Source organism: Spermophilus citellus (genome assembly GCF_964194105.1).
Source record: "Spermophilus citellus genome assembly, chromosome: 6".
NCBI lineage: Eukaryota > Metazoa > Chordata > Mammalia > Rodentia > Sciuridae > Spermophilus > Spermophilus citellus.
In genome coordinates, this window is record NC_138187.1 from 163820131 (window position 1) to 163834793 (window position 14663).

At 51.2% G+C, this 14663-nt stretch overlaps 1 protein-coding gene across 4 annotated transcripts in view; it reads left to right on the plus strand.

The window, feature by feature from the left end:
• Positions 1–14663, plus strand: part of ILDR2 (immunoglobulin like domain containing receptor 2) — a 56285-nt gene that overhangs the window by 26493 nt on the left and 15129 nt on the right. For 2 of the 4 annotated variants that reach the window (XM_081297541.1, XM_081297543.1), the window contains exons 4-6: positions 7808–7864; positions 10299–10445; positions 11448–11624. The exons of 1 other annotated variant lie outside the window; for it this stretch is intronic. In XM_081297541.1, the coding sequence (XP_081153667.1) occupies positions 7808–7864; positions 10299–10445; positions 11448–11624 (381 nt within the window). The remainder of the gene's footprint in view (positions 1–7807; positions 7865–10298; positions 10446–11447; positions 11625–14663) is intronic. One more of the 4 variants, XM_081297542.1, reaches the window with a different exon arrangement.

The following is a 14663-nucleotide window of genomic DNA, read 5'->3' on the forward strand; positions in this document are numbered from 1 at the left end:
GAGGCTTCTGAGGGCGGCCCCGCCCCGCGCGGGCGGAAGGCGAGAGGCCCGGGGCTCGCTGCCCGCGGTCCCCGCTCCGCCGGCTGCGGCCGCGCGGGGCGGACCCAGCTGTCAATCAGCGCGCATTCCCCGGCCGTTGCCTGGCGACTCGGCGGCCGCGGCCGGGTCAGCCGCGAGCTCTTTGTGGTCGCGAGGCCGCGCGGGGGCGGGGACAGGGAGCCCGGGTGGGTGGCACCGCGGGGGTGGGTGCGCCGGGGACAGGCGGGTCCCTTTTCCTCCCCAGCCAGCTGCGCTATTCAGGGGTCGCGTTCACACGGGCGGCGCCTCCGACTGGCTGAATCGCCTCTCCAGGGAGGGCTCTGGGAAAGGCTCTCGTCCACGCCGCTCCTACGCCCCTCCAACGGAGGGCGCCTGGCCCCGAGCGAGGATCCGGCAGGAGCTCTGACCGTCCGCGGGCCTGCGGGCCCCTCCGCGTGGGGCCAGACCCCGGGGGCCCTTTGGGTTAGGGAAAGTAGCCATCCTGTCCTGCCTTATGGGTGCGTTTGTGCTGGTCAGTGAGTGCGAGAACACACAGGCCCAAGAAACTCGACGTCCTGCTTCCGTGCCTTCCCACCTTGCTCCACGTCATTTTGAGTCAGGTCTGCCTTCTGCACTGCATCTCAGGCCAAGTAGAGCGTGGTCTATTACTAATACTGTTTCGCATCGGTGCGCTCCGCGGGTAGGAGGCTGCGTCGCGATAGTGCTTTGCAAAGGCAGAGTACTTGCAATCATTTTTACCCTTGTTTATTACTTTGTAGCAGCGTGGTGAATGCCTTTTAATTAGATCATACTGTGTTATGATGTATTCAGTCATCATTTTCCAGTCGCAGCTTGAAAAGGTGTTGAGAATTTCAACAATCTCCAACATTTTCTACATCCAAAACTTATACTTTAATTATATAAGTAGAGCAATAATGTCACAAACACAAATTTCACAGTCACTCCCTGCAAATACTAGACTAGAAAACGTCGCTGCACATTTCTAGAAGAAAGATAAGCAGAAGCTGAGGACAGTGAGATATTGGAGAAAGAACAGTGGATGGGAATCCTCAGACCTGGGTTCTGTTGCCGGTTGGTCCTTAGTCAACTCGGTGGCTTGGGATGAGATTCTAAACCTCTCCCAACTTCCTGAAAACATGGGGTGGGTATGGACCAGACCTCTGTGATCCTTTCTGGCCCTAAAATCTGATTCTAGAATTCTGTGTGAATAGAAGAAGTTAGCTCCTTAAGCTAAACTTATAATCACCGCCAAAAAGCCGGAAGCATTTATTAACAGTTAATTGCAGATGGTTCAATACTAGTTATTTGATGGAGAGAATTCACTGTCAGAATTATTCTCTTTTAAGATTATAATTTAAAGTGAGCTAAAATATACAAGACACAAAAAGAAAAAGTAAACACAAGAAATGCTTAAATACACAGTTTATAAATACATATATAAGAGAAAAGAGACTATATCCACATTTGTTTATTTATAGTTTATTGCCATAAACCATATTTATTGAATTCATGGTTGCCATGGGAATATAGAATAAAACCGAGGATGTGTGTGCCCTTGGGAAATTTCCAATCTATTTGGGATTTTGAATAGCCATGGAAACAACACGTGAAGCATAGCCATAGAAACATCTTCACACTTAAAAGGGCCAGAGAAAGGCATCTGCTCCCTTCAGAGACACAGGAGAGAGACATTTTGGAGGGCTAGGAGCTGAGAGAAGAGGGGGTGGATACAGTACATCCCTGAAGATAGATCCAGAGGAAAGCTTGGGAGTGGATGAAGCTGAGATGTGTGTTGAACAGAAAGAAGAAGAGGGGGAGGCACCGCCCGGAGGAGAGGCGCTCCTCCTCATCCTCATGTTCTGAAACGGAGGGTTCCCTAGTAGTGTATATTGGCCAACCCTAGGCGGTCCTGAAGTTAAAACTCTCAGTGAAACAAATGGACGAGACGTGCTGTAGGTATCTGAGGGTGGAGAAGATGTGCTTATCCCACTTTTTCATGAGTTCCAATGCATTAACAGCTTGTCTGCTATCGTCAAGTAGCCAGGCCTAGGTTCTAAAAACAAGTTTGTACCAAATCCAGAACTTCTGCACTGTCCATTGCATTTTGAAGGCTTGAACTAAAAATCAGAACTTGGATTGAAGTATTAAGAGTAAAGAAAAGAAAAATCTTTTTATCTAAAATCTGTATGCATGTCATATCTCTGTAGTGACTTCCTTGGAAATACCCTACCCTGGTGGTCCTCAAATCTCAGGATGATGGTTGGGCTGATTCCATTCTCTTAGATGGCAAATAGTATTTGTATGGTCCAGTGTGTGAATGATGCTCCTGGCATCAAGCCTTGACTCTGGGGGTGCTGAATGTTCTGCAGTGCATAGAAGAGTGTGGAATGAATGAACTGATGAGTGAGTGGTCACTTCAGATTTTTAATTAAGAGCCTACTCCCACCTGGAATGGAGAGAGGGGACTGTGAGCAGCGAGTCAGAGCCTAGCCAGGAGCCAGTCTACCAAACAGTGGGGATTTGCTACTGATAAGTGACTGAGGTGCCTTCTCGTGCTGGGCTGCTGGGGATGCTTGGCTTAGGGTAAGTCCCTGTCCTGAAGGGTTTCCTCCCTGCCACTGGAGGCACAAGTAAGGGAACCATTGCAACTGAGAGGTAAGAGCCATAAGGAATGCACGTACAGTGGTCCCAGTGGTCCCAGGGAGTGTGGAGGGGAAGCAGCTTCTCCATGCAGCTTCCTTACAAAGTCTGTCAGAACACATTTCAGACGTGATAAATGCTTACCTTAGTGAAGAAGTTAGGTAAATTCCGCCTTAAGGGGCCTGGCCTTCTAAGACATGAGTGTTAGAGGATTGGAGGAAATATCTCCAGGACACGGTCATTGTGAAAGGTGCAGAGATAACACTCTGAATAGAGGAGTAGGAAGCTAGGCAAGGACTGAGTCTCTGGGGAAAGGCCTGGGACCAGATGGAACATGATATTGAAGAGGCAGAGAAAGGCAGATTTGCAGGAAGAAACTCCTTTGACTTTGGTGAGTCTTGTGACACAAAGGCAGGTAACTAAAACCAAGTTCTGCTCATGCTGTTGGAGGCTGTGTGGGCACGGGCTACACTGAGACTCTTAAGCATCCCAAGGGGCCATGTCCTGGTCCTGTTTCTGTCTGCACCTGGTATAGTAAACACTTCTGTGTTGAATGAATGAGTGAGTGAATGGGTTGGAGACCTCACAGAGCGAGCTGGTTCCTGGGAATGTGTCCAGACACTTCAGTTGGGGATGACTTCAAGATGGCAGAGGCAGAAAACAGCTGGAGTCGGCAGCTATATAGATAAGATATTAGGTGTTTTGTTGGCAGTGCCTGCTTCTACTGGGAGCATTCACCCCACAGTACCTTGCCATGCCTGGCGGTGGACTCTGTGACAGTGCGGCCTGAACCTGGCACTGGTGTGTGCATGCCAGGCCATTAGCAGATCTCATTCATTGTGGGTATTCATGTGGAAATTTCTTTCAAGTAATGGATTTTGCAAGGTTTGGAGAAAACTGTTTGAGTGCTTACATGAAAACTGTATTTTCCGTGGATAGTTTGAGCTTTGGTTTGAAAAGAGTAAATGTGGCCTTCTGTCTGCAGGGTGTGCTTTCCAGCATTTCCTCAGACCGTAAAGTGACTTGTAATTGCCACTCTTGAGTGAAGCCCTGGAAGGATAATGGTGATTTTCGGGAGTTGGCAGAGTGCTGCTGAAGCCTGGAATGTGTTCACCGCAGCCATTTAGATGCCGGAGGAGCAGACTTCCCTGGCACACAGACGAGGAGGGGGAGAGGAGAACGGCAGCATTGCTGAGGGTCTGTCAGGGGCAGAGTCGAAAGAAAGCAAATTGATGATTAGAAATACAGGACTCCAGCACAAACCCGAGTTTCAAAAGTCTTTCACTCCAGGGCCAGGGTGTGGCTCAGTGGTGGAGCGCTGGCCTGGAATGTGTGAGGCACTGGGTTCAATCCTCAGCACCACATAAAAAGAAATAAAGAAAATAAAGGTATCGTGTCCATCTACAACTAAATATATATATATTTAAAAAGTCTCTCACTCCAGTAAAATGTAAGTCATGGTGGAAAAGCCAGAGCTTTGCTCTCACTCTGCTGTGGATACAGTGATGGTGTCTGCTCTACCCAGCTCCCCGTGTTCTGGACTCAAAACACTGAATGTCACCCCCTTCACTGCAGAGTCCGTCGCCACCCCACCCCAGGGCCAGTGGTACTCAAGAGCTCAGTGGGAGGGGTCGGTGTGGACTGTGGCTTCAGGAAGCCGCTGGATGTAGGTCTTCCTGGAGCAACAGCCTTTGTGGATTCCTGGTCCATACTTCTGATATACTCTCTCCTTGTTTTAATTTTTTATCTTAAAAGAAGTAAAGCAGCCTAGAATAAAAACAGAGAGCCTGTTCATTGTTCTCCGGGATGCCCTTTCTAGCGCCCCCAGATTAGAAAGACTAACAATTTGGTGTGTCATGCTGTTATTTGAAGTTTTAATTTGGACATAAGGGCCTAGAGCTTACATTTTTGTCATTCTGTGTGTGGGAGCAATGTGAGACACCATTAAGGTGATCTAAAGAGCCTCTGGGGAAACCTGGCTTTTGGCTTTCCCACTGTGAGCCTTCAGAGGCAGGTTCATGGTCTCTGGGCTCTGTACCTACAGGCATATCCCCTTTGACTTGTCTACCATTTAAAAAATGTGTTCGTTAATTGCCCAACACTTGAAAATCGTGACATTTTACATAGAATCTAGGGAATCTTGAATAATGGGTTTGCCTCCACTCTCAGGACAATTTCCGGGGGGCAACAGATGTCCACTGGTAAGACCCTGCTGTTTTCTACACCCATGACCCCTCCCTGGTGTCTCACATCGGGCAGCCGTACTCATTTAATTTGCATTACCTGCTGGTCCCTATACACATTTCAGTTTGCCACTCCAATCACTGAGTATTGGATTTGAGAATCAAAAATTATATAGATAGGGTGAGCACATAATCAACTGCCCAACTAGAATTCTCTGAGTAAACAGGGGTGTTGTTAATAATTAACCATGGTCATAGGCACAAATCAGGACGGTCCCAACAAACCCAGACATGTAGTCTCCCCTTTTCATACCACCACATTCAACTTCTTCTTACGAAAAAGGAAACTGAGACCTAGAAAGGGGATGTAATTTGCCTGTAGGAGGTACTGAATCAACTCATGACCTATCTGCCCTAACTGTCTTGACTCCCATCCACTGCTTTTCCTAACATAACAGGCTGAATCTAATCCATATCCTCCTGGAATGTAGGGGTGAATGATTACCGCGTCACTAAAGTCCCATGAGAGCTACAAGGAAAGCTGACATCGTCAGTGGCATTTCTGCTGTGACTCTGATGAATGGTTTGGACCACAGAACCTGCAGAGATCTCGAAGCACTAATAGGCTGGACAATGAGAGATCCACTCGGACACACCAATTGTCCAGGCAGGGAAAAAAAAAAAAAACATAGCAAATGTTCCCCACTAAGTCAGTCTGTGGTGACTGACCTGCTGACCAGCGCTGCCTCTAGAGTCCTTGACTGGCCAGGCCGGGCAGTGAGTGTGAATTGTGTCTGCAAGAGCCATCTAAGATCCCAAATGCCCAAGTCTTTGACCAACCGCCTACGGCCTCACTGTGTCTGCAAGAGATCCGCAGAGAACACTCCAGAGGAGACTGTGCCCACTGTTCATCACTTGCTCAGACTTTGGTCCCAAGTCTGTCTGGTCTCCTGCTGTGGGAACTGTGGGGGCCTTGGGGCGCCTCTTTGTGTTTTGCAAAGGCTGCAGTGAAAGGCTGGCCAGGAAGTCTCCTTAGGGTGCTTCCCCAGGGCTCTGCTTGGCTCCTGCTGGTCCTCCTCAGGGACCCTGCGAGCGGCAGCGCCATCTCACAGATCAGCTGTGTGAGCTGGAGGACAGAAAGAAGGACACTCCTCTGGCTAAGGCCTAAAGCAGAGTTGGCCTGAGTGAACCCTGCTGTTCCCTTGGAGTAAAAGTCTCACTTTCCCTGCGTGGTGGGACCCGGCAGGAGGCATGACCCGGATGGATGCACACTGCCACCTTTGCCTCCCTTCGTTGAGGCCAGCTGAGGAAAGGCCAAGGGAGCAAGGTTCTCTGCTGCCCCACTCTCTGACATTGTGTCCTGGCTATCACGTCCCCCTGGTGCGCTGGAGGTGCCCTTTCCTCTTTGCCCCTGGTCAGAACTTCTTTCTTGTGGAGTGTCTTCTAGAAGTGGGGACTAGTGACCAGCTGTGACTTTTAGACTCAAAATATCAGCCCCCCCCCCCCAGCAGCCTTTTCTCTAAAGCACTCAAGAGACTGACAGGAAAGAGTTGTTTTCTAAGTGAGCCAAAACCACATGCATGGATTTTATTTTTGTATGGAAACAGGACTGTGAATGAGTGTAAGAAAATGTAGGTTGTGGATTTCCATTGCTGTTTTTTGACCTGGACGATTAGCAGGTCCTTCTGCCTCCTGGTGCACCTGGTGACGTGAGAAGCCAGGCTTGTGTTGACTCTTGGTCTCAAGCACACCAGCATTTAAGACATGTCTGCATGTGCCGTGGTCCAAATCATTGGTGAGCCTCACAACAGGAAAGCCATTGATGACAGAAGCTGCCAAGATACAGGCCCCAGAGCTCTGCTGTCCGGTAGCTACAGAATTCTTGAAATGATGATTTGTTGTTGATACTAGTATAAGTTTTAAAAAAAGTTTGAATTAATTTACTTTTACACTTTAAATATAATGGTGTGTGTTGGTGGCTGCACCTCCAGTGGATGGTGCTGTTCTAGAGATGGATGTCATGCCCCTCGGTGAAACAGAATTCAGTTGGATGCTCAGGTGGCACAGTGACTTTCCCCATCACAACTCGGAGAGGAGGGAGGTTTGCTAGTTGTGTCCTGATGCAGAACATCAGTGGCTTAGCAAGGCTCCAGCGTGGGGGTACCTAACAGGCCTCTTCATTTACCTTTATGGGAATCTGGTGAAGGCATCGGAATAGCTTTCTAAAGGTCAGGCTGGTTTTAAAAAGGACTGAGCTCTCTCTCGCCTCTTCCAGCATCTTGTTTCCCGTATGGCTCTTGCCTTCCAGAGCCCCTGTGGGGCACCTGTTCTGACACCAGCCGTTGAGCCTCCATGCCATATCACGCAGAAGGCCCTGGGGTACCTAACGCCAGCTGTGGGTACCATATGGAAAAGCCACACCATCTACATATGCACAGAGTGCTTCCAGCCAGGAGTGGAGAGGAGTGTGTAGCTGATCTAGCTTTATCTTTTCCTTGCCTTTGAAAATTTTAATCATTGAAACACCTTTAGGCCATAAATAGAATCATGTAGCAAGATAATCCTGAGTTAAAACCAAATATGTACTTCTGTTTTTGTATGGATGTAGGGACTGTATGGATGGATGAAAATGTAGACTGATGCAGATGGCTTGACTTAGCGGGAGGATGGGCGGGGAGTGAGAGCAGGGGGCATGGAGGCTGCTCAAGCAGAATCTTTCCTCTGTCTCCGCTTCCACCTCGCCTAGGGCAGGCTTCACTTAGATGACTGCCCAAGGCTGAGGAGGAGGTCGTTCTGTTGACCGAGCCCAGCCGTGGTAATGTGCCTCTCGGACCACAAAGTGGCGGACAAGTGGCCGCGTGGGGATGGCAGTGGGGGCCAGGTTCCAGGCTGCATTTCCCTCTGGAGTAACCTCTTTCCTCCTTCTTTTCTTTCCACTCTTCTAGGCAGGACAGGGCTGCTTGCTGATCTCTTGCCCAGTTTTGCTGTGGAGATTATGCCAGGTATTCAGTCATTTAACTCTTTATTTGCCTGATTTGCTGTCACTCCATCTGTCTTGCTTCTGCATTAGTCACTAATGACTTATTTAATTATTTTCATATTTGTCTGTGTGTGTCTGTGAGCTAAGCCCATTAGAAGAGCCTTTAAATTGTATTCCTTCTGTTCCTTGTCCCTGAGATAATAACAGTTGAAGATAGGCTGAGGTGGGGACCCAGCCCCAAGCGTCAGGCACGCAGTATCCTTGACAATCTCCATGCCTGCCTCAGTGTTCCAGCTGTGCCCCGACAGCTGTGTCCTCCCCACACGCATTCCTTGTCTGATCCCTCATCCCCTGCGATGCGTTCATGTGTTCATTATGATATAATTCTGTTCCTCTGAACTGCCTTTTGTAACATTATCAAAGATCTCTTCAAACCTCAGGGGAGCTATCCACTCCTCCTGCCTTAAAAACAGCCATCCACAGACCTGCATTTCCTGGTATATGATTTCGTGGGTTCAAGGGCCCCTTGCCTCCCTAGAGGCTCAGGGCCACCTGCCCAGCACACTGATGCAGCTCAGTGCCCCAGCCTCCACCAGCCAGCACCAGTTTGGGGCAGCACTGCGTCTCCTGGTTGATGGAGGCTCAGAGACGCAAGGGAAGTGTGGTGAGGAGGCACCCAAATCAAGGGGCAGGAAAAGGTGGGGTTCAGTCTTGTTTTGGAGAGTTTCTGCCATAATTTTAAGAGTTTCCTAATAAGAACAGAGAGGTACATGTTTCAAGAAACACCTGGAGCCTTCACAGTGAGCTTTACTAATTATTCTTCCATGAATTCTTCTGTCCTTTCCCACCAGGCATTCTTCTTATTGATGTGGTTCCAAAGACACCAAGAGATATCTCTCTGTAATCCCCCTTGTCTAAAGTTCCTGCAGTTTGAAAGTATTTATACACACACACACACACACACACACACACACACACAGCTACGTTGCTGGGTTTCAAACTAGAAGTTATATAACTGGGAATTACTGTCTTTTTCATATCTGAAAAAGGCATTTCCTATCCGCCTGAATTTCCCTTCCTCTGATTCCAAAAATCCTTTCACGGTGATACTCTTTTGTTTCTCCAACATAACCTGCCCCTCCACTCAGCTCATCCAAACCCTGGCTCATGTCTACCTCGGGTTCCATTGTGCTGTGACGTGAGTGCTGAGGCCAAGGCCTCCTGCTGTCTATGTCTGCAGCAGGAATACCCCCAGATCGGCAAGCCGTCTGCCCCTGCCAAGGGACGGGGGACCTGGGTGATCTGAGTGTGCTTCAGACGGGGAGGCCAGGAGGGACCTTCAGGAGGTACAGGATGTTCGCTTTCTCTCTGAGGAAATAATGTTCTAACTAAAGGTCAGATGACTTTGCCATTATCACAAGGCCCCCACACTTCATAGTTCCAGTCTCCCAACTACATGTCCATTGAAGGACTGTTCAGTAATTGAAATTTAAGGAAAAATGTGCACTGAGGCTCACTGTAAAGGGTCTTTGGTGAGAAAGCTCTCAACTGAAGCGAACTGCTCTAGTCTTTTGGCTTTGAACGGAGAGATGGCTCCTTCAGTCTGTCCAGGCCCCAGGGAGAGTCGGTCCCGTTGCCAGGTCCCATCGCATGCTACTGAGTCAAGTCACGTAGGGCCGCAGTCATTTTTATCGAAGCCAGATAGAATCTACTTCCTTTCTCTCCATCTTTGAGATGGCAGATGAAATGGGATTCACGCTCCGCCTGTGCCAAGCCGTGAGAGGCAGGAGTCAGACTCCCCAGGCCTCCACGTCAGCCTTGCGCCTCACCAGACCCCGAGAGCCTGAGCCCTGGCCGTGCTGGCCGACCGGCTTGAAGGTGATCACACCAGACCCATTCTCGGGGATGGGGACAGTGCCTTCTCTGCTGGACGCTGTCCAGCCATAAGCAAGAGGTGTGGGTCTCAGCCCTGGTGTGGAGTTCAGGAAGGGTGTTCTAGGGCAGTCTGCAGGGAGAGCAGATGAGTGTGCCCAGGCCCTGGACCACCTGAAGATGGTCTACTCAGAGGCCATGTGGACACAGAGGACTGTTTTCAGGGCCTGTATTTTAGAGACAAGATTAACTTGACCATAAAAGGAATTGACAGAGCCCTCCACCTCCTAGCCCAGCAGCGCGGTTCCCCTCCCCCGCCAGGACTCCTTCTGCACTTGTCCTGTCCCTATTCTGACGCTGTGGTCAGCTTGGCAAACCCTTTCCCCAGTAACAGGACTGACTCCTCAACCCCATGGCTTTGCACTGCAAGCCCAGTGTGACACTGCGCTCACTGCAGGGTCCCTGTCGAGCGCTTTCTCCCCAGTCCCTCCCCCTCACCTCCTTTCCCAGGGACACCCCTTTTGGTGTGCCCCGTCCTGAAGGTGGGCTACCTTGAGTGTGGGTTTCTCTGTGCGTCCTTCCAGAGTGGGTGTTTGTGGGCCTGGTGATCCTGGGAGTCTTCCTCTTCTTCGTCCTGGTGGGGATCTGCTGGTGCCAGTGCTGTCCCCATAGCTGCTGCTGCTACGTCCGCTGCCCGTGCTGCCCAGACTCCTGCTGCTGCCCTCAGGCCTGTGAGTAAAGACCCAGGGGAGGTGTGGAGTGGTGGAAGAAATGTCCCCTCTCCATCTGACAGCTGTGCCCCGAGTCCTCCTCCACCTCCTTTCCTTCCACCCAGACCCCATCTTCTGCCGGAGTCCATCTTCAGGGATGCCACTGTCGCCTGCTCACCCACTGCCTGCATGCCTCCATGTTTCCATCCATACCTTCACCCATGCATCAGGAGCCCATGGGCAGTACTGATGGAGAAAGGGCAGGTGCAGGATGGCCATGTCATGGGATAGGCTTTGCCCCTCCTCAGGGCTTTCAAACCAGAGGAACCTTTCCTCATTCTCCTCCCATGCAGAGAACCTCCTCTTTTTAAAAGTGGATGTGCCAACTGTGGCCTTTGGGCACCACCCGGCAGCCACTGATGAGTTTCCCTTACTCCCATGATGAACAGGACTGGTCCTCCGTAGGGATTGATTGTACCTTACTAGCCAAGCCCACATAGGCACTGAGTTTGGCATTCCTACCACAAACCAGACTCTTCCTGGAAGAGAGAGGCACACTGTGCACCTTCAGTGTCTTTAGGGGTAGCAGTGTTGGGGGGCCTCAGGTCATTTGCTTAGCTTTGAGAGTCATCCAGCAAGGGTCACAGGGTCACGTGGCAGCCCATGGCCTCTTCACCTCTCCAGAAGAGGTTCCCGGCCTCCTGGAAGCAGCCCTGTGCTGGCCTCCTCCAGAGGGCTGAGGCGGTCTGCAGACCGTGGGCTGCTGACCCTGGGGATGCTGCTCTGACAGCTCCCGGAACGCATTAGCACCAGATGCCAGGTTCAGCACGGTGATTCCTGCAGCTGCTCACAGTGTCACTTTTCACTGGAGCTGAAGTGGTCGCAGGGAGTGTCCCTTCTGAATCCGCTCAGTGCTCGGAGAAGACACACGTCCAGGAGCTCCCCCGAGAGCGTCCTCGGGGATTCCTGGTGTGAGGGTTGTGGAGGGTGGGACAACGTAATCTCTCTTGCTCTCCTCCACAGTGTATGAAGCAGGGAAAGCAGCCAAGGCCGGGTACCCTCCCTCTGTCTCCGGTGTCCCTGGCCCTTTCTCCATCCCCTCTGTCCCTTTGGGAGGAACCCCCTCATCTGGCATGCTGATGGACAAGCCGCATCCACCTCCCTTGGCACCCAGTGACTCCACAGGAGGAAGCCACAGTGGTAATTGTAGTTCCAGACCGCCCTGCCCCGCCTTGTCCCTGGCCCCGCCCAGCTCCTTGCTGATAAGCACAGTCTGTTCAGTGGTACATCTTGGGGAAAGTTATCTGCTTTCCCAAAGTGGGGTCCTTCTGGTCATGTGAGGTGTCTTTTGGAGTGCATCTTGGGCTTTCCCAGGCTGGAGGACCTTGCTGACCCTGCTTCCTTCCTAAGCACCCCAGTAACGAGGGCCAGAGAGCTGGGGCACACCTTGAACCTTGTGCAATGTTATTCCGGCTCCGCCTGGTGTTAAAGACGTCTGAGGCACGTGGAGGGACTGTGTGCAGGATGCAGGCTTCTCTGAAGGCAGCATGGTCTTGTCAGGGACAGAGGATGGGCCCTGACTGTGGCAATCAGAGGCCGGTGTTACTTGGAAGTCAGAGATGAAGGAGCTGAAGTGGTGACAGAGCCTGCAGGGCGAGGCTGGGTTTGGGCTGAGCCCGGAAGTGAGAGGGGTGCTGAGCAGGAAGGCCAGCGTGGTGAGATCCCAGGGCTGGGGGGACCCCTGTGAGTGCTGGGCAGCCTGGGAGAGGTGGAAGGGCATGTGGAGCCAGATTGAGGGGCCTCCCTCGCAGCTCCTCCAGAGGGCTGGGCTGGTACGTGAGTTAGCAGGAGTGCTGCAAGCAGAGGGTGGCAGAGGACAAATGAGTGGGAAGGAGGAGAGAGTGGGGCCAGAGACCACGTGCCAAGGCCTGGCTGAAGTGGTTGGTGAGCATCTGGCTTCTGATGGAGACAGCGGGATCAAACAGCAAGAGGAACCTGAGAGGAGTTTGAAAGAAGTGATAAGATGTTGGAGAGGGAGGGAAAGGGGCCTCAGGATGGTACCCCAAGGTGTTCAGTGTTGCAGATCATAGCTGAGATGCTGTAACTGGTTGGGAGAGGGACTTGGGTGATGATTAGCTCTTTCTGGGACTTGGAGGTAGGTGGGGAGGGGGAGGGGGAGAGGAGGGTGGCAGGGCAAAGAGTGTTAAAATTCAGTTTCCTGGAGGCATCTGGACAGGATTACAGGGTAGAGGAGGTTAAACTTGTGTGTCTAGGAGACTTAGGCGGTGATTTTTAAATTCCTAGATGCGATGAGCCACTGGGGTTGGTGAATCAGACATTTCACGCGGGAGGCTTCTAAGCTGCCTCCAGGGGAGCCGGGAGGGTGCAGCCCACTTGGTGAACTGCCACCGCCCGACTGGAAGGGGTGGGCAGCCTGGTGAGGAGTTGGTCTTTGTGCTTTTCTCTCCCTGGAACTATTAGTAGAATCCTGACGTCTGAGACTGGGAATGAGTCACAGACTGAGAGGTAAAAAAGTTAATGATCAAGGACACAGAGAATCAGAGAGATAAAGACCGGGCAGTGCGTGTCCCCAAGGGTGGGGTGGGCAAAAGGGACATTGAGGGGACCCGTCCCACACTCTTTATTTGCTGCTTTCCCGGTCCCCCTAATTTCTTTCCCTTCCTTCCCACTGGAACCTTGCCCCTTCTTCCTACTCAGTGGGTCATCACGGTGATTGCTACTCAGAGAGGCAGATGGTCCTCTCTCCTGGCTTCAGCCTTTCCTGAGCTCCTGGTCATTGTGGTTTAGTCATTTGGTCCCATCCTGCCACATTAACTGCAATTAGAAATGGCTTTAAAAATAGAAAACTGAATTATTCCACATAACAGGAAATCTCAAAGTAAGGTGGTGGCTCCAGGTTTGGCTAGTGGACAGGTTTTGTCCACCTAGTGGACAGTTTGGCAGCATCCTTGAAAGAACTAGCTCTTTGCATCTCAGTACTCTCATCCCGAGCACGCCCTCTGGCCTGCTCAGCTGGTGGCCCTTGTGATCCACGGATGACAGCAATAGTTCCAGTATTAAATGAATGAGAGAGAGAGAGAGAGAGAGAGAGAGAGAGAGAGAGAGAGAGATGCGCTTCATCCTTGTGCCTCATTTCCCAAGAGTGACTGAAAATTCCCAGGAGCTCTTCCCTATCTAGCAGCCTTCCCTGGCAGAGTTGTATCCCATGCCCATTCCTGAGCCAGATGGGCTTAAACTAATCGATTCTCACTTCAGAGGCCTAAGAAACTATTGACCTTGAGATCAAACACAGTCTGGGTCTGTCAGCCCCCAAACAGCAAAGATGGCCATCAGTGTCAGTCACAGCCAGTCTGGCCTGTGTCATCATCAGATCCTGGCACCAGGAATTAGTCTCTTACGGTCCCCATGGACACATCTCATGCTCACGGTCCCAAGGTAGGTTATTGTTGGCCTTTGGCTAATTCTCCTTTTAAAAATGTGGCTTGGGCCCATGTAGATTATTCTGTAAAGAACACTAAAAATGTTAAGAAATGTTTGTGGATAAAAATGTAAATTTAGCTTTTTTAATATTTATATGCTACCTTAGTTTCAGGGTGATCATCTAGCACCAGCGATTTTTCAGATCACCTTTGTGCGTAATGCTCTTTGGAACATTGTGCAGGGTGAAAAGGCCTCTTTGGTGAGCCAGCTAGAGGTCTGGTTGGTCACTGCATGGGGGAGAGAGAAGGGGCCAGAGTCCTTCCCCTGAGCCTCCCAGCAGCTAGTGGAGAGCTTCTCCCATACAACAGAGGGAGCAGCCTCCTGCCCCCCTGGACCCAGCCTGCTGCTCCGCCAAGGGCTCTCTATTGGACATCCACACTCCACCTGCTCCCGCCCTGTCTACCTCCTTCCCAACTTCAGTACCTTTCCCGGCAGAAGTCAAGCGGCGCTCGGATCTCACCCATTCAAGTACAATTTGAGAGACATCTGTCCCTGTCCTCCTCTTCACAGAGAGCTCCTGAGCAAGCTTTGACCACTCAGTGCCGTTTCCCTGCTCCAACCTTCTCCGCTCACTGTCCCCACCTCTCTGGGGACCAGTCCCTGCAAGGGCACCTGGTACTCCATCGCTGGATGCTCTTTTGTCCTCACGCCCTGCCCCACTCCTCTCCCCTTGCCCTTGTGGACACTGTGCAGCCTCCCACCGTCTCTCCGTTCCGGCTCCTCTGCCCCTGTGTCTTC